Source organism: Pagrus pagrus (genome assembly GCF_965226575.1).
Source record: "Pagrus pagrus genome assembly, chromosome: 16".
NCBI classification, from domain to species: domain Eukaryota; kingdom Metazoa; phylum Chordata; class Actinopteri; order Spariformes; family Sparidae; genus Pagrus; species Pagrus pagrus.
The window spans coordinates 23,119,329-23,138,600 of NC_140200.1; the positions used below are offsets into that span (position 1 = coordinate 23,119,329).

Genomic DNA, 19,272 nt, shown 5'->3' on the forward strand with positions numbered 1-19,272 from the left:
TTATAATCTGGTAAATTCATCCGTTCTCAGACAAAGCACATGTAAAATGGGGACTTTAAATGAGTCAAACTGACACTTCAGCTTCTCATGAATCAAATGATGTACAGCACGTGATGCTAACTGCTAGAATAAGGTAGGAAAAACTGAACAAATACAGGAGAGTCAGCCTTTGAGGGTCATAACCTTCAATATTCCAAATGTAGTTTATTATAAAGAATCCCTTCAGATTGTACATATTACTTTGCATTAGAAAGAGATACGCCCCAAGTAAAAAATTGTCTCTGGCACTTAACTCCAATTTATACACGGATGAAAAGGTCAAAAGGCAGAACGATAGAGAAAAGAACAGACAAGATAAGAGATGAGAAGAAGAAAGAGATTAAAATAGACATTTGCATTCACATTTATCAGTGGAGATAAAAAAAAAAAGCTAATGTGCAGAACAGAATTAAACTGTCAAACCCAGTTTGTATAGAAGTGTCTGATTTACTTCAACCCCAATAAGGAGCATTAATGCAATACGAAGCAGCACTGCACTTCATAAATATTCTGTATACACAGTGTTAAATTTGTCACAGGACTGAAAACAAGACAGAAAACAGCCTTCTGTTTCTGTGGTAAAAAAAATAAATAAGCTGTAAACTAAACAGCTTGAGTCACTTCTCTCTGTCCGAGCTTTGACAGGAACAAACTTGTACCTGTCAACCTGAGTAAGAGAGGTGAAGGAGTCACTTCATCACTCCTGACTGGACTGACTGCTCAGCTGGCTCAGCTGTTTCCTGAGGTCTGACCTGGTCCGGCACCTCCGTCACACGTCTTTTCCCTCCACTTCCATCTGTCATTTTTTTCTCTATTCTGATGTATTAAACTGATTTGACCGGATTTGAAATTTTGGGGGAAAAAACATTTTAGTTCACTTATTTATGTTTAATTTTAATTAATCGCTTTAAGCTGTTGCAAACCCAACAGAAAATTGTGTACATGAGATTCACAATAATTCACGATATACACAGAGTCTGACTTGAAATCTGTCGCTTCATTGTGATTTACTTTGTTTTACTGTCATGTCTGGTCAGCAATGGTCCAACCTCGAGCAGCAATATGATACTTTGCCTGTCATGCTTCTTAGAAAAAGAAAACATTTGGGACGAACTTCATTTGACCGAGGTGACAAGAGGACGGTGAGTTTGAGGGACTGATGGTGAGTTAGACATCATAATGTTTTCATTTGTTTAAAAAGGGACATTAAACCCTTGTTGTATACGTGAAGAGAAACCTCTTTCCCGTTCCTGTAAGTTTACCTCTCATGGCTCAGATAATGTACTATAGATATGGACCAGGGACATTATTAGATGCACCTCAGTCACACATCACTTCCACTCCACTTCCTTTCTCTGCTCTCTGCTGTTACACATTTGACCAAACAACTAATTTAATATTTTTATTCATATGGTTTGGATCTATGATTTTATTTCATTGGTCCTTGCAAGTCGAAATTTAATGTGTGTTCACGATGTTCACAATGAACACCAAGTCCAAAATGAAATGAAACACTTCTTTGTTATGTTTTGCTTTCTCGTCACTTATCTGGTCAACAATAGTCCAACTTCTACCAACAATTATGATATCTTGCTTGTCATGCCTCTTAGAAAAGGAAAACGTTTGGACTTCATTCAGTCTTGATGAGGTGATGAGTTTAACATCATTATGACTCCATTTGTTTAAAGGGGCATTATATATCTGTTGTATGGGAGTAAAAGAAAATAAAACTGTGCTATTACTGCAAGTTCAAATTAACATGGAAAGCAGAGAAAGACATGCAACAGCTGTCCCAGCTGGATTCAAACCAGGCGAGTCACTTCAACCCTGAAGCAGGCGACACACCACAAACACAAACCTGACTCGCTCACATCATTAAAATTAACTTTATTGCTCATATGCTCTTGTCCGACAGCAGAAGTCCATCTTTGGTTTACCAGAAACAACAGAAAAAGAAGCATTTAACTGACTGAGTAGTAGATGCTTTCATTAATTTAGTTTTGGCAGTTCTTCAATTTTTGCAGTTTCACACTGATTTTCAATTTCAGCTTTACTTCTCATCAAACTGGTAAATGAAGTATTTTATTCCACAGCAGTCTGACATTTGAGTCACCTTTCAACCCTTTACAAGGGAACAAATGACAAAACTTTTTCTTTTTATAGACCCAACTCTTTGATAGTTTTTCTTTTTAGCGTTTGAATTTCTACAAACGCAGCTTTTCAGTGCAACAGTTTCTGCTGCCTGCTGGGATGTCAGGATGTCAGGATGTCCTTGAGTGCTCCAAAAAAAAAAGTTTACAAGAAGCCCCCTGTGTTAGCAACCAAAAAAAAAAAAACCAAGCTGGATTCAATCCTACCAGAATGAAAGGAATAAAGAAAAAGTCTGCCCGGTGGAAAGTAGGAAACAAATCAATCAAAACCTAATCCAGGCTGTGGAAAATTGAAGTTTAATCAATGTTGTGTGCCTTTGTTTAAATTCTAAGGTGTCAGCTCAAAGCGAGTTTGTGACAAGAAAAACACCTGTTAGAAAGCCTGACAAGCTGGAAAAATGCAGAAAATATAAGAGCTGAGAAGCAGTGTGTGTGACATCAATAAATACCACTGATGAGCTGTTAAAGAAACACTTCACCCAAAAATTTTAATTTAGTCATTATGCTTAGGCATTATTTAGTCCCCCCATGCTGATGGAAAGTCAGGTGAAGTTTAGAAGTCCTCAAAACATTTCTGAAGCTTCACAGCAAAACAGCGTTGCAGCATTCTCCTAAACGACTGAAGTAGCTGGGGGACAAAACATAAAATGGCTCAGTACAACTCGTCCGGTGCAATCCAAGTCGCCAGAAGTCCTGAGATCCGATATTTGCTGACGTTATTTACACCCTCAACGTGCAATCGTGTTTGTGCACCCACTTCAGACAGGGTGCTACAGCTACAGTAGATTTTTTGCTTAAAGAGGGTGTAAACAACATCTTTACAAATCAATTTGGGATCGCTGGGTCGTCTGGACACTTGGAGTTCACTGTCATTTTATTTTTTTTTGGGTTGTTTTTTACGTTTTAAAAGAGTCCCCAGCTACTTCAGTTGTTTAGGAGAATGCTGCTGCGCTGTTTTTTGGGAAGCTCCAGAAATGTTTTGTGGACTACGAAATGAGGAGATAATGACTGAATTTTCATTTCTGGGTGAACTGTTCCTTTAAGCATGGCCAGACTTAGGGACTCATCTTTGGGCAGATCTTTACAACTGTATGATTGTGAGTTGGGGTGATGTTTGTACCTCTGAGCTGGTAATAAGCCTGGTGGCTGGCGAGCACTTGCTCAATGGTCTCCTGGGGGCAGATTCTCACTCCGGAGTGCAGGAACACCGACCTCTTCGATCGACGTCTGCCCACTTCAAACCCTGAACCTTCGGTCTGTGTGGACGCCTTCAGCAGCTCCACCAGACCTCCAGAGACAACGGCCTCCATTTTCACCCCCGAGTCCAGCCTGATGCTGCGCTCTGACCAGGAAAAAGACAGAAAATGATTCAGGGTCAAACTCAGTGCAGACCAAATCCTGGTCAGATCCAAATCCTTGGCATTTGTTTGGAGCAACAGATGGTTGTGTTTGCTACAAAGGGACAAACTACTACTGTCACAAGATTTAGGCAACATTTGAAGACAGTTAAAATTGGGTTTGGTGTCCTTTTCCGTCTGACTACAGAAATGATGCCATTTATTGTAAACCCCACACATCTGGTACAACAAGCATCTGAAAACAAACAGAAAATGACGTTTACAAAAATTCAAATAAATGAACCAGCTGCTCCAGTCCTCTGTGATGTCTTTATGTCAGCAGTTTCTCCTGCTGCGTATGTTAAATGTTTATTTTAATAAACGGTTTCCAGATATTTCAAACAATAAACTCATGTCACACATATCATGTTTGATCAGATCATGACTAACAGGCTCGCTGTTGTAGTAACCAGCAGCCCTGTCATATGATAGGAACTGACTATGACCAAAATAGGCCTCATGCATTTCATATACAAAACAGAAAACAGAGTCTATTAGTCAATCAGTTTTTGATAATCGATCGGGTTGCTTTTCAAGCTAAATGCAAAAAATATGTGCTTGTTCTAGCTTCTTCAGTGTCATGATTTTGTTATTCTCTGCATTTTTTGTAGAACAATACAAAACTTTAAAGACTTCACTATGTTTTTTTCCCCCTTTCATTTGTGACATTTTATGCACGAGACAGCTAATCATTTAATCAATAATTAAAATAATTGTTTGTTCTTGTTTTAATTTCAAGAAACAAAGAATCCAGTAATTGATTTATGCTTATTAATTTTGAACATTAAAAAACTGCTAAAATATTCATTTTCATATTCTTAACCAGTCAATTTGTAAGATTGGGACATAATCGCACCATCACATTTCTGTTTAAGGCTGCCTGTTCCCTCCGTATGTTGCCCAGTTTCAGTCACAAATATATTATCAAAGAGTATGAAGAAGAATCTCCCACTGAGAAACTTGGAAGTCTTGCTGTCAGAAGACAAAAACGAATCAGTCTACTAGAGCAAATATGAAGATATACAACCAATATGGCTTTATTTGTTGCTTATCTTCATCATGCAGGACTGTAAAATTAATGTTTTCAGGTTTTGGACGAATAACAAATGCAATCTGAGTTCAACATCTTTTAGCTTTGGGAAATAATTTCGACCACCTTTTAACACCTTTTATGACATTTCATAGTGAAAACATTAAATCAATGACAATTATGATTAGTGTCATCAGTGCAGTGCTGTTCTGTGACAGTAATAAATAAGGTATGGTTTCATATGAAGTCACATTAGACGTAAAAAAAATAAAACATTGTCAAAAAGTGACGCGGCCGATGACTGTCATTGTGAGACGGTCAAATAAATCAAACAGAGACGAGAGGAGATTATACAGTCAGTGATTTTACAGCTTTAACTGATGAAGAACATTAAAAGCCATCACTGCATACAGTTTTCTTGCCAAAAAAAGCTAATAAATCATACAATGTGTATCACCTAATCATACAATTCTTAAGTAACCGGGCAAGCCATGGCGATGAAAACCTTCCTGACATATTATGTATTTTGCATTTAGATTATTTGGGTTATTGAGTTTGAGTTTTTTTTGCATTTTTTAGCTGATTCAAGTTACTCATTTACATAAATTCAGAATATGTGCACATAACTTGCCACATCTGGACTAGTCATAAATCTTAATCATACCTACATACCACTTAAAAACAAACCTTTTTGTTCTCACTTAAGGATCACTGGCCTGTTTCTTTTTCTAATTCTCCTCCAGGATCTCATAACTAGAAGCTTGTTTGAGTTTTCCAAGCTGTTCTCTGTGCGAGAGGACACAGTTTACCACACAGCACAGAAACAAGGTAACCTTTAGACGCACTGGGACACAAAAGAAGTCAAATACATTTGTAAACTATCAGTTCTTTGGTAGAAATTGGCAAAACTGAACACAATGAGTGTGATATATTTATGGCAGCCTCAAAGGATTTCCTTAATTTACACTTACACGCTGGTTATAGAACCGTCTGTCTCCTTTGTACATTATCAGAGTGGAGTTTAGTTATATCAGCCTGCCAGCCTTTGAGGTTCACTCTCCCTCCTTATGCACACTCGTACTAAAAATATAAGCTCTCACTGTACATTAACGGTGCTTTGAATACAAGCATCTCCCTGGTGTACTGTCTGGTTGTTTTTAAACACAGTCTAGCAGATATATTTAGGACAGCATTAGTTACAGTGGGTGTTGTAACTCAGCAGGCGGCCTACGTATCAATGCTTTTAGAACAAATATAAGAAATGTTTTGAAGTGAAGGTGAAACTTTTTTTCCACCCGAGATGATTCAGACGTTGTAATACAAAATCTGATAACCCCCCCTCTCTTTGTCATGTTTAGAGGCTTTTATAATAAATAAGTCAGGAGAGTACTGTAATTCAAATTGTCAAGCTGTCACCAGGCTGGCAATAAATCTACTAAACTGTGCTATTATCCCCTTTCCATTTTCATTTGCATTGTGGACATGTTTGCACATATTCGTGACCGGTCGTAAATACTGATTTCACTTTGGCTGCGGTTCAGAATAAGACAAAGACAAAGGATTTATTCAAACTTGTTGCCGTTTTATGATGCAATTAAGCCTTTTTGTTTCCTCTGGTGAAACAGTGACAGTGTCCAACACCTCAGTGATTTCACAGCCAAGTACTTACGCAATCGTAATAGGCTTTGCTTTAGTACGTGTACAGAGAGTCTTACTCTTCAAATACTTACATCTACCTGCTTTCATCTATCAAGAAATGCAAACTTTATTCTTTTTGTAAAGTAAAAGCATGTGAATTTTAGTTGTAGAGGACTTGAGGTGTCAAGGCTCAGAGGATTGAGGCTTTGTGAACAAAACAAGGCTTACCTTTAATTCCAGCAGCTTGTGCAGCACACACAAACAGCAGCACAAGTCCAAATTCCCACCGCATTGTGAAGGAAGAGTTTCCAACAAATATGAAGGTCAAAGTAAGTCCAGCAGGGTGAGGGGAGGTGGGAGGGGGGTCGTCCTCTAGCTCAGGTGGAGATCATGGGTACAGTCAGTTGGGATTGCAGGTCGTCTGAGAAGGCGGATCATTCGAGGCCCTGAGCTGCAGTTGAAACACTCTTAATGATCCCAGGATGTGCATCTGATGGAGGAAGGCGTTCCTCCTGCCCAGGGGGATTGTGGGACAGCGGGAGCTGTAAGTGTGGCACGAGTGACGAGGTTAAAAAAGTAGGCACCGTTTCGGGAATAATCTGTTTATCTACTGCTCAGACATAATCCGTCTTTACCCCGCGGCCCTCGCAGCGCTGGCGTCATCCTGTTAGTGGCTTTCTGGGGGCATCTGTCAACCACGGTGACCAGTTTGTTTAGCACACCCCCTCCCGGCCCATCAGGACACTTTACACTGGTGTTTCCCTGGGTGGGTTTTATTCTTAGCAGTAAGGATGTGACCCCAGACTGGACGACTTGGACTTATCCAGTAACATCTTCACCTCACCTTCAGTCTGACAGCTGTTACTGGTCTGTGTGGTCCTTATAAGCACATCATCCTGGAGGGAGAAACACGTGTCAGACTAAAGGTGACTAGGACGCTAAACTCCTGGTTTCACTTATTTATATCCTCACTGATTGCACCCTCAAGTTTTATGTCACTGGATTTGCTGTTTTTATCAATCTGTTTCTATTGTTTAATCTTCAGTGTTTGGGGAAAAAAGATTTAAACACATACAGATTATGTCTCAGATCCTGTTAGATTTTGTTGCAGAGGCTGCTGCTACAAAAACTGTGAAAACTGTGACACTGCAGTCTAGCTTTGCAGAATAAATGAATACCTAAGTACTCTGTTGACTACAATTTCATGGTTTTGTTTCAAATCTCAAGCTATAAATCCCAGTTAAAGCCTCACAGAAATGATGTTTGTTATAGAAGTAAAGACACCTTTAAATCGGCCTGTTTTATTCATGACAAAAAAGCTGTTATGTTATGTTTCTTCATTTTAGATGAGAGAGAAGTGCTAAGCAAGTTATAGGAAGCATATACCTTTATATTTTCTTCATATTTTGCAATTCATATATGTAGTTTTGTTCATATATTTTTAATATAAGATTTTGTAACCTGTAACCTTTTCACCTAAAACTGTATCTCATGAGTTGTACTTTAACATTACATGAAACAACCTTCAAAATAAACCATTTTAAACATGTTATATACTATTTTACTGCTTGGGTTTTTAATTTGACTTTTAAATCAGTTTTGTGTTTCAATTTATCTCACTTCATCTCTTTTTTCCAGATGCAATTAAAGAGCATTTTTATTATTGTTTAATTTAATGATAATTTGTTTGATTTGAATATATCATATTAGGGCACAAAATGTCAGAAAACTATAAAGATACTGTATTTACTTGAATAGCGTATACGATTAAAAAAGCAGAGCATGTTTGTATTTGTGCAAGGACTCAAACAAGTTAATTATCAAAACCTCAATCAACCAATCGATTGACTAATAATTTGCTGACATAATCAAACTGTATGTACATTTAGCCCATATAGCTCTTCATAGCATGAACCAAGCAAAAACTGTTGAGTACTTTAAATGTTTCCACATGCAGTCAATCCCAGAGGACGATGATGAAATGTGGATGAAGGTGGAGGGTTGAGGGGGGGCTGAGGGGCCAGTGACACTTTGTGCCATGTCTGGATTTGCAGCAGAAATAAGACTGTGGATTTACTCTGTTCACGTGAGGACAGACCACTGGGTGCCTCCACTGGCGTTTCCCAGACAGAAAATGGTCATTTTATTTTTTGTGGTTTTTTGGGGATATTTGGGGAAGGTGGGGGGTGAAGTGAAGATGAACACCAACAAGAGACCTTTTTGATATTAAAAGTGGGGGAAAGTTGAAGGAATTAATTTATTGTAGGTCAGCTGAAGCTCAGACATCACCAAGTTTGGCCATATCTAAAGAGCCGAGCAAAAGAAGATTAGAAATTGCTTTTAATCTCTAATCCGTTGGCTGGTTGACGGTCCAACTCTGTTTGTTTTACTCCCTCCTGACCAGCAACAGATGCAGCAGCAGTAATTCTAATAGTAGTAGTAGTAGTAGTAGTAGTAGTAGAAGGATTATTTGTAGGAGCAGTTCTAGAGGTTGTATTCATTGAATTAGCACAACTAGGTTGTATCACTAGTGGGATAGTAGTGTTTGAAATGGGTGGTGCAGCAGCGGTACTAGTTAGAGCAGCAATGGTTAATAGATTAATCGATTAGATGTCAACTATCACATTAATCACCAACTATTTAGATAATCAACTAAAAGTTTTGAGTAATTTTTTAAGAAAAAAAAAAAGGATTTCAGCTTGTTAAATGTGAATATTTTCAGGTTTCTTTCCTCCTCTATGACAGTAAACTGAATAGTAGTAGTAGTAGTAGCAGCAGGATTAGTAGTAGGAACAGTAGCGGGTGCAAGAGTTGGATCAATACAATTAGCAGAGCTTGGCGTAAGGTAAACGGTTGTAGTAGAAGTGTTGGAAGTAGTAGTAGTGGTAGTGGCTGTATTTGTAGTAGTAAAAGTAGTAGTAGAAGTTGTTTTCTAACTTGCCGTTGGTAGATGTAGTAGTACTAGCAGCAGCAGCAGGAGCAGAACTAACAGTAGGAATAGTGGTAATAGTAGTTGTACAAGTAGTTGTAGTAATCTTACTTGAACCAGTCACAGCAGCAACACAATGGGTTATATTGGCTGTAGTAGTAATAGTAACAGTAGTAGGGATTGTACTGGCACTAGGGTAGTAGTAGCAGTAGTAGTAGCAGCAGCAGTAGTAGTAGTAGTCATAGTAGTAGTAATAACAGTAGTGGTAATACCAGTAGTGGTAAATTACACCCTAAAATTCGATCAATTAGGTCAAGGGAACTGTGAAATAAAACTTTTCACTTTACACATTCAGTTATCATAATATTCTATTTAAGAGCGTACTTAAAAATCCACAATCTGGGCTCAAACTACAAAACTGACAATTGATTAAATACTTGAAAAAATTCACAGCTGATATTCAACTGCGTGGTCACAAAGGCCTCTGACAGAAGGGAGATGAAAAGTAACAATATGCAGGATTGCCTCTGAGGTTTGGAGGCAATTTAATAAAATAAAGGAAATAATTTAGTATTCAAATAAACATCCCCTGTGTCCTTGCTGGGAAGATACAGATTTTATCCCCAATATCTAGTTCTAGGGCTGCTGGAGGAATCAAACATGTACGCCTTTAGTCCCTGTACGAGCTTTCTGAAATAAGGAATTAACGGTTGTTTGTCCACAGAGTACTGTGGGAACCGTGTGCACAGGTGAAATGACTATGAGGGCTTTTCTCCCGGAGAATCCTACTATGCTGAAATCCAGACGAGAATGACAGATAATCCAGTTAATTTAGTCTGTCAAGCCTCTCTGTTTAACCTTTAACCTAAAAATAATCCCCCCCAACTCCCCCGCACCTTTTACTCCGACAACAACTCTGGTTACAAAACAAAGACAAACTCCTGTTTGTGATCTGTGGATCAAATCCTCTTAATCATATGTCCTTACAGAATAAAAAGGAACCTTAAGACAAAACCTCAGTTCAAGGCGTGTTCAGCTCATTACTGCTGCAGGGGATGTAGGTGCAATAGTACAGACACCACCAAAAAAAACTTCAGTACAATGTCAATAAGCCTGGCCAGCTCAGCCGTGTACAAACAACCAATCACACCACAAAAACAAAGCTATTTCTGACCAATCTAGCTTACTTTCCAAAATAGGTACGACAGGGTTGGTTAGTTATCTCACATGTTGTTGTTTGTTATCAAAGGTTGAATAGAAAGATGGGAGACACTTGTGCTCTTTCAGAGGAAACTTTCCAGCTCACAAAAACAGTATAAACAGAGCGACAGGTCATCAGTGGTGAGGTGATACTTTGGCTTAAAACCAGTCTGGCTTCAAAGTGAATGAGACAGTCTTAGATGGTGTTATCCTACTTACCTACTCTCTCCGTTTTCAACTTTTTTAACATTTTCTTTTTAAACAAACCCCCTGTACTTTATGATAAATATCTTAAAACATTCCCTATTATAGATAGTAGGTAATAAAAATAGAAGTTTGAGGACAAAGGTGCTCACTTATTACTGTCTAGCTTCATAATATTTTGTTTAGTTCTTATTATTAATGATAAGAATAAAACAGCCCCTAAAGTGAGACAAAGGACTGGACAGTCTGTCTTGACCGGGCTCTTTACAATTCCTCAGTTGTAAAGAGCCTGACTACTAATCTGCAGGTCTCAACAACACAATTGATAAATATAATGGTGTGCACACATTGAATTTAAAAATACTGGACAGAGCCACCATGACGTCACCCACACGCTTTTTGGAGAGCCAGTATGAAGCTCAAAGTGGGTGGTACAGCCATCGCCATCTTGGCTAATCAGCTAATCAAAAGTGGGCAAAGGAGTGCAGCGTGAGTGGAGCTGAGGCAGCCATATGGTAACTGGATACCTGGTTATTGAAAAGAGTCCAGCTAGACCCAAACTACCAAGCTAACAAACTAGCTGTGCTCACACAGAAAAAGGAAGTGAATCAACCTGTGTTATTCACGTGGCGTTGAATGCTGAATCGTTTTTGTTTACCCAAGTTACCCGCGAGTTTATTCACCCTAAACAGACAGAATACCTTCCTGTACATTAGCCGCAAGATAGCAAGCAATAGTCCATACCAAGGGTGTGTATGTGTGTCTGTGTTCAGTTTTGTCTCCAAAGTTAGCGCTCACCAGATATTCAATTTCTCTCTGTTATGTTACTGTTCCCCCTCCATTTAACAATCAATCAATCCACGTTTTAATCACAAAAGTTTCAAAAACAAACTCGGTTCTGTCCTCGACTCTGGGTGTTTATTCCTCCAGAAGCTCTGGGCTTAGAACTCACCAGCTCCAGCAGCTGTCTGCCGGTTACCTCTAACGGGGTTGCTTGTTTATCCAAAACACCAGCGTCTGTCCTTCTGCTCCTGTCTGCTAGTCAAATTAACCACATAGCAAGTCATATTATTTGTCCGATATTTGCATATAAAATAAAACAAGCACGGTCCAGAGGTGAAGATCAGTGGCATCAGCTGAGGTGAAGCCCAGCAGACACCTCGCAGCTAGCTGTCACTCAAAGCGCCCGCTACCCAAATTATGCATAACTCTAAGCCTTAATATAATTTAAATGAGTGAGTTATATAAAAAGTCAATCCCTGAACAGGTGTTATGAGTGGGAAAATTAGCTATGGAGATCCAAAGTCTTTATGTGCCAGGCTTTAAACATGATTACTTTGGGGCTCTTATGGGGACTGACTCACTTTTGTAGTCAGCCTCAAGTGGCCATTTGAGGAACTGCAGTTTTTGGCACTTCCACGGTTGCTGCTTGCTTGTACTTAGTTTGTGCATCTGTTGCATCATATTGCATCATACAGGTATGTTGAGCTGTGCTGCCTCTGCACTTGTGAGTCACTATTATCTGTATCATCTGCCCTTTAACTCAGCATCAACATACCAAGAGACAACTCCTTTCCTATTCAGGAGATGTAGTGAAGTGGAAGTTGTTTGACAAATCCTGTTCTTCTTTTCCAGGCTCCATGACCTTGGATGAGGAAAATCAGAAAGCTATTCCTTCCTCGTGAGACTATGTTAAAAAGACTTTCTATGAGTCAACGCCATGTTTGCAAAGCCCTGCAGCTCTGATGCCTCAGGGTTTATACAGAAACAGAGGACTTCAATAGGCTCAGCTGTTACAGGAGTTGCTGACGTTTCCTCCCATGATGCAGGTTTGTGTCATGTATGCCAAAGCAGTAGGATGACACTTCTATCAATAATCAGGTTGGAAGGAACATCAGCAGGATAATAGATTAAAAACACAGGGCTGTTACGCAGAAATACAATAGATTGTATCAGTGAAATGACAAATCAATTAATGTCTGTGAAAAAAAAAACAGCTGCAACAATTAATTAACCAATAATTTGTTTAAAGGAAATCAATCAGCCACCATTTTGACAATCGATTTGGAAAAATGCTAAATATACACTGTGCTGGTTCCAGCTTCTCAAATGTGAGGCTTTTTCTTCTCATATCTGAATCACATGGGCTTTAAATAGTTTAATACAAATTATAAATAGTTTTTCAATTGCTTCGATGAATTTACTTTGTGTAAGTCGCTTTGCAAACAAGCGTTTTCTAAATTAATGTAATGTTATGTTATGATTAGGCCTAAATTAAGTATCAAGCTGAACAACAGCTGAAATATGAAATTCAGTTAATCATTTTGGGGTCAGTCTGCCAGTCTCTCTGTCCTCTGGCTTCCACTCTCTTTGGTTTTGTTGTATTTAGTTAGTTTAGTTAGTCTTTATCTTCATTTGCCATTTAGTTATGTAAAATTATAAGTTACAACTCGTGTGTTTTCCCCTCCTTTCCCAGTCTTGAGCCGGACAGTGACGGTCTGAGTTAAGTTAAATTTAGTTTTGAATCTACAAAACAACCATAATACATGTATCTGAACTGTTTTTATAGGAGTAGTGACATCACGATAAACATTACAGGGTGGGTGGACTAAGTTGGTAATGAATGCATTACAGTGGGAATCTGTAGAGGATTGTCAAATCAACTCAATTAACATGTAATTGAGACTGAGAGCTTCATCATTAGCACATAATTTGCAATTTATATACTCCATATTTACAGTTTAGCATGATTAAGTTGACAATAAATTGCCCTCTGGTCTTATCTGCACACTTGGAGCGAGCCAAAAGCACAGACTGCATTAGCCCGACAGATCAACAGTCAGACGAGAATGAATTCTGCAGAGGGCAAACACAGAGACCAAGTCCCGTTTACACAGCAGCGGCTGCAAAAATCACTTTGTGTACCGAACATAACCCCAGTCACGCTGTCCCAACTGTCACTGAGTCCGGAGACCTCCACACAGGGTGGGACGTTACTTTACTCTGTGCTTTACAGGAGCATCTCTGCCACATTTCAGGGGAAAATGTTTTACTTACTGTACATGAAATTATGCTAAATCCCTAAATCTAAAGGTCCCTTGGGATCAATAAAGTATGTATCTATCTATCCATGAGATTTATCTGAAGGCTGTAGTTCAGGCTGGTACACTTGAGAACATTTTATATGATATTACTTACTCACTTTTTGTACTGTTGATTATTGACTTTAGAGGTAGTTTATAGTATTGAAAAGGATCTGAGTCAATCTTCCACCACATCCAACTTTGTCCAAAAAGAAGAGCAGTTGAAGAGAGATCTCTCTGTCTCAGCCTCTTCATCAATGAGCACAATTAAAGTTAGAAATGACCCGACAGACCTGCTAATGAGTCCGGTTTTCATTACGACCAAATTAGAGCAGTTAGAGTAGTTAGTTAATCATGATAAATGGACGCAGAGTGTTAGTGATGGCTTGTGTAATGAGGTTATGGCTGCTCTCACTGACTTCCTGACTACTGTGAGATGATAGTCTGTCCAACAGCATCAGACTGTTTCCTCTGGATGAGTTTTATAAAAAAAAAACTCTGTCTTTCTTGCATCATCTTACCAGCCCTTTCAAAGTCTTTGGCATTTGTTGTCAACCAACCATGTTTTTTATATAAAAGCCTTTTCTTAAGTCACTGAAAAAACTTTATACAAAGCCTTGTGATTGGTGTGTAACAAGGTCAATTTCACTTCTGAAAAGACATCTGGAAGGAAGGTTTTTTTCTAACTGTAAAGATGTCTTGATCTGACAGCCCGCGTCCACAGAACATTGCATTATGGCTTGATGCGGCACCTAAGCATTTTTCACTTTCACTTAAACTGACACTGATGACTGACAACTAATTAATTAATAGACTTTAGGTAAAATTATGTCAGCTCTAATCAGAAATGTTTTCTAGCTCTCCAGCTTCTCAAATAAAGATTTGTTGTTTTTCTGTTTTATATCATTTCAAATTAAATTTGGGAGGTTTTGCACTGGAGGTTGGACAGAAGTTTTTTTTCTGAACAAGATGTTTTGAGTATTTTAACTCTTAGAATGTGTCTGTGACATTTAATTTAAATAATAATGTCCAGCTGTAAATGACAATAAGGTACAACAAATGGATTAAATGCTGGAAAGTATTCAAAATATTATTATTCTTCCTTGTATTTTGGGAAGGGGGTCCTTCCTTCTTCGAATCTAAGGTCTAAGAGTGTATCATATGTCGTCCAGATTGTAAAGGTCCTTGAGGCAAATTGTGATTGATGATTCTAGATTGTATTAATAAAACTGACTTAATCTGAAGCTCTCCACTGAAACCCAGACTAATAAACCTGGTGAATTTAGCAGTTTTTAAAAGTAATAGAAGTAGTAGTGACTAACATAAGCAAACAAATCCATCAGTGAGAAGATTGGCTATTTCAGGATGTTTTTTAAAGTTAACCCTAATGCCTGTCACAAGTCAGATTCCAATTTATCCAGGTTCAATAAATCATACTAAAACTATTTTTTCAATGGCTAAGTGCTGGGGATGAGGCCACCAGCATTCAAAACTTTGCTTATACAAAAAGTATTACTATACTTGAAGTAGGCCTCGCAAAAGTTAAAGCACACTTATGCAAAACAGTCAGTCAGTTTCAGAATTATATATAGTATATCATTAGATTATAGTTATTGATGCATTCAAGTATTACATCAATGCTGCAGCTGGTAACGATGGACTCAATTTTAAATGTTTTATACAGTAACACAGAATAATGTAATGTAATCTACCCAAAAATGTGACTTAAGCACAGCACCTGAGTAAATGTACTTAGTTACTTTCCACCACTGGGTTGTAAGATATATTTTGCATAAGAAAAAGTAAAGAAAACCATATCCTTTTTACTATATTTTATATAGATTTTCATTTACATTTTACTGTTCTTATTATCATTATTCTTATATATTCCATTAACTTTTTTATTTTTATTGTATCAACTTTTACAAGCAGTATTTTATTTTATATTATCATTTAATTGCTTGTATTCATCTTTTATTATTTTAACTACTCATTTTATTGTGATTTGTGTGCATTAGTCTCTAAACCTGTTTTTTCCCCCCATGTATTTTCACTTGTAAAGCCCTTTGAATTGCAGTTTGAATTGTTTGAAGGTTGCTATATAAATAAAGTTTGATTGAATTATTGATTGACCTCTGGACCCAGCCCGATAAGCTAGCTAGCTAATCACCAAATCACTGAAGCCAACATTTTCACGTCCAAACTCTCTGTCTCTTTACACCTTACACACATTTTTAACTCGTCTCCACGTTCACTAAGCACAGAAAACTCCTCACAGTGAAACAGCAAGGTAATTAAAACGTAAACTGACTCACCAGTTTGGTTTGTAAGAACATGACGGCAAAATAACAGATGTCAAGCGTCCAAATTTGCTCCAAGTAGCTAAATCCTCAAAGAGGAGAAAGTTCAAGAAGCTGACTGACAGCTAAATTAGCAGGTCGCCCCCTGCTGGTGGGTTGGTCTGCAGGCGCATGTTTTTAAAGCTGCAGGTGTGTTTACACCTCAATCACATCTAAAACATTTTTTTTTAAATATTTCTAGCAGATGTTTAATTTTTCAAGCCTAAACTTCAGATTTTAGAAGGTCATATTTGTACAAGCCATATTAACCACCCATGTTACCATGCTACATTTGGCACTATGGCAAAACTTTTCTGGGGAAAAAAAAAAGTGAAGAAATACAGAATTTAAGTATTGCAAAGAGGAAAACAGAGAAATGTATTGTAGTTCATGGTAAAGTTTACTGTCATTGTCTCCCTTGAGAGAAAGGCAAAGAAGGAGTATTAAAGGTGCACTGTGTAGTTCTGGGGGAAAAAATCAATCAAGATGTAATTGACTTACTTATTAGCATGTGCATGGAAATGCAATAAAAGTCAAATGAAATATTCACAAAACACAAAATAAAAATTCAGATACGTAACAATCAATTAAAACACTTAAATATCCCAATATCCCTGAATAATTTTCCTCTGAGAACAGCTTGTTTATCTACTTGTGGAAAAAATACAAATTTCTGAGTTTGTATTGTTACCTCATTAATATTGTAAATATTACACTTCTGAGTTTGAATTGCTTCTACAAAACTACATAGTGCCCCTTTAATTTAGGCAATTATATAAAAATAAATAAATAAATCTCCAATCGATCAATACAATTTTATTAAAATAGCACCTTTCAAACAAACCAAAATCAAAATGCCTTACAAGTGATTGAAAAAAAAAAACATGGGTCATTAAGAAAACAAAAATGTATTTAAAGATGAATGGACAGCAATTTAAATTGTTCAAATCATAAGAAAATAAAGTATATAAGATAAAAACAAGCAACAGAAATAAAGATAAAGATAAAATATTGCATTTAAAAGTTTATTTAAAAAAGTCAACAAAATAAAATTGAATAGAACAATAATTATAATAACAACAGTAAAATAGAGATAAAAAAGAATGAACAAATTTATTTTAAAAAGACAGAAATGGCACAATAAAACAAAGCACACTGCACACATAGACCTCCAGTAAAGTAACCATAAAAACACATTATCAAGCCTACATAATCCCTTTATACATCAACATTTATTTAAGAAATAAAACACCTTAATATGTTGCAAGCATAAAAACACATTTCTTACTTCACATGCACGAAACCAATCATAACACTCGTCTAACTACCTCCTTCTCCTTCTCTGTACTCCATATGTTTCCCATCAATAAGCTTAAAGGCTCCTGCTGCAGCCTGTATAATGTGTCATTACAGCACGAGTATGAGAATAAGGTCCAATAAAATCTTCAGACTACAACATCAGCTTTAAGGCACGAGACACATCATCATCCATTACAAGGAATCATCCATGTAAATACAAGCTTTACCTTTTATTTCTTCCTCTAGTGGCACTTTTATGCACGTCTTTATACTTTGTTCTGTTTCATTGTTTTATTCTATTCCAATTTTAATATTTGTGAAGATATTTTCTCTCTGTGTAGTTGCTGCATTTCATTGTGCGATCCTTTATTGTTAAACTGAACTTTGATTCTTAAAAGTGTGAGTGTGATCTTGACAGAGTTTTGGATTGACGACAAAAGATTTCACCACATTTCTCTCAATGCCATCAGCTTTCATCTGAGGCCTGAACCGAAAGAGAGAGACATTTGTCTTAATCCATTCAGATTAAATAGTAACATATTAAAAAACAAGAAAACAATTGAACAATTGAAATGCCTTTATTGTCACGGTATGGTTATGATAGACCTTGAATCTGCATCAGGGTGAATGTAAACAGCAGCAACAAGATGGTGATAATGTGATCGGAGTCCACCTCTCCTCGTCCAGCTGTTCCTTCTCTCTGTCGGCTCAGAACACAGTCCACCCGTCAAGTGCAACAGCTTGATCCGAGATGAACATGGGTTTTGTCTAACATGACCATGTCGAGACAATAAAGGGATTTTAATTGCTTAAAAAGTTAAAGGTAATATTGACATTTATTTACATCTGATCTATGCAACCCAATCACCAGAATAAATGTTGGTCTGCAAACCATGAATATGTCACACACATTCATCTGTGTTGCAACTTAACATTTCTTTTGGTTCAGTTTTCTATTTCATGTTGTGACAACGCTGTGCTTAGGCCCTGGTTAGGTTTGGAAAACAAAAAACACTCGGTTAAGGTTAGGAAAACATCATGTTTTAGCTTAAAATGCCTGGTTTGGGCACCACAAACACAGCTGGAACATGTTCCAGTGTCTTGCTAAAACATCGAGTTTTTGTCGCCACACCATCCCGTCCACCTCTGCACATGAAAGTAAGCCAACATGTGATCTAAACATGATAAGATACAAAGTGTAGAAATGTCAATATTGTATGTACGACATGTACAAATTTGCAAGTATTCCTGAAACACTAACTGCTAAGATTTTAATTTAATGAATGAGCTGAAATATGTAGGTACCCCAGAATTCAGTTTTGAGTCCTAAATTTATTTAAACGTAAAAAAAACCTTAACATTTCAATAAAATATATTTCCTTCAGTAGACAGTGAGTTTCTCATTGATTCAGCAGCTGATTTATTTGTCTGTATGTACAAACAGAAGTTGATGTTACAAATCTGATCACCGTGGTAGTTAGCCCTCATTCGACTTAAATCCTGTATGAAAAAACAACTCTTTGAATTCAAATATTTGAATTCTGCAGAATAAGAACCAAAAATTAAACAAAGTGGAGAGTCTGTGTGTTTAAACACATTACAGTACAGAGTGAAACGTGTCGTAACATTCACATTCAAAATGATTCTGTTGTCTTCTCCTGAAGGTTTAATCGAGGACGTGATGAACATATTAATCCTCAAAGGAGCAGCTACCTAATTAACTAGAAAATCACCGCCACAGAATTCAAATCAAGGAACAGAGATGTTTATTCTGAGGAGAGACGGCCTTCACAAACACAAACGGATCAACAGGGAGAGGACAAATACGCTGTTTTATGTTTCTGTCATGACCGGGATGTTTGAATTCCCTCTTCAATGTAGCTTCATCTCAGAGCACATGGAGCATTTATAATGAAGGCTGGATCCTTCATTCTGTTTGATTTCATGGAATCAAAAGGTTTCTG

The 19,272-nt window shown here is 37.4% G+C and overlaps 1 protein-coding gene across 1 annotated transcript in view; it reads right to left on the bottom strand.

The window, feature by feature from the left end:
* LOC311271383 (uncharacterized protein) overlaps positions 1 to 16,031 on the bottom strand; it is a 59,075-nt gene extending 43,044 nt beyond the window's left edge. Inside the window, exons 1-3 of the mRNA XM_084377024.1 lie at positions 15,986 to 16,031; positions 6,483 to 6,796; positions 3,310 to 3,531 (exon numbers count right to left, since the gene is read on the bottom strand). Coding sequence (XP_084233150.1) covers positions 3,310 to 3,531; positions 6,483 to 6,546 — 286 coding nt within the window. The 5' untranslated portion in view covers positions 6,547 to 6,796; positions 15,986 to 16,031. The remainder of the gene's footprint in view (positions 1 to 3,309; positions 3,532 to 6,482; positions 6,797 to 15,985) is intronic.
* Positions 16,032 to 19,272: the final 3,241 nt, after the last annotated feature.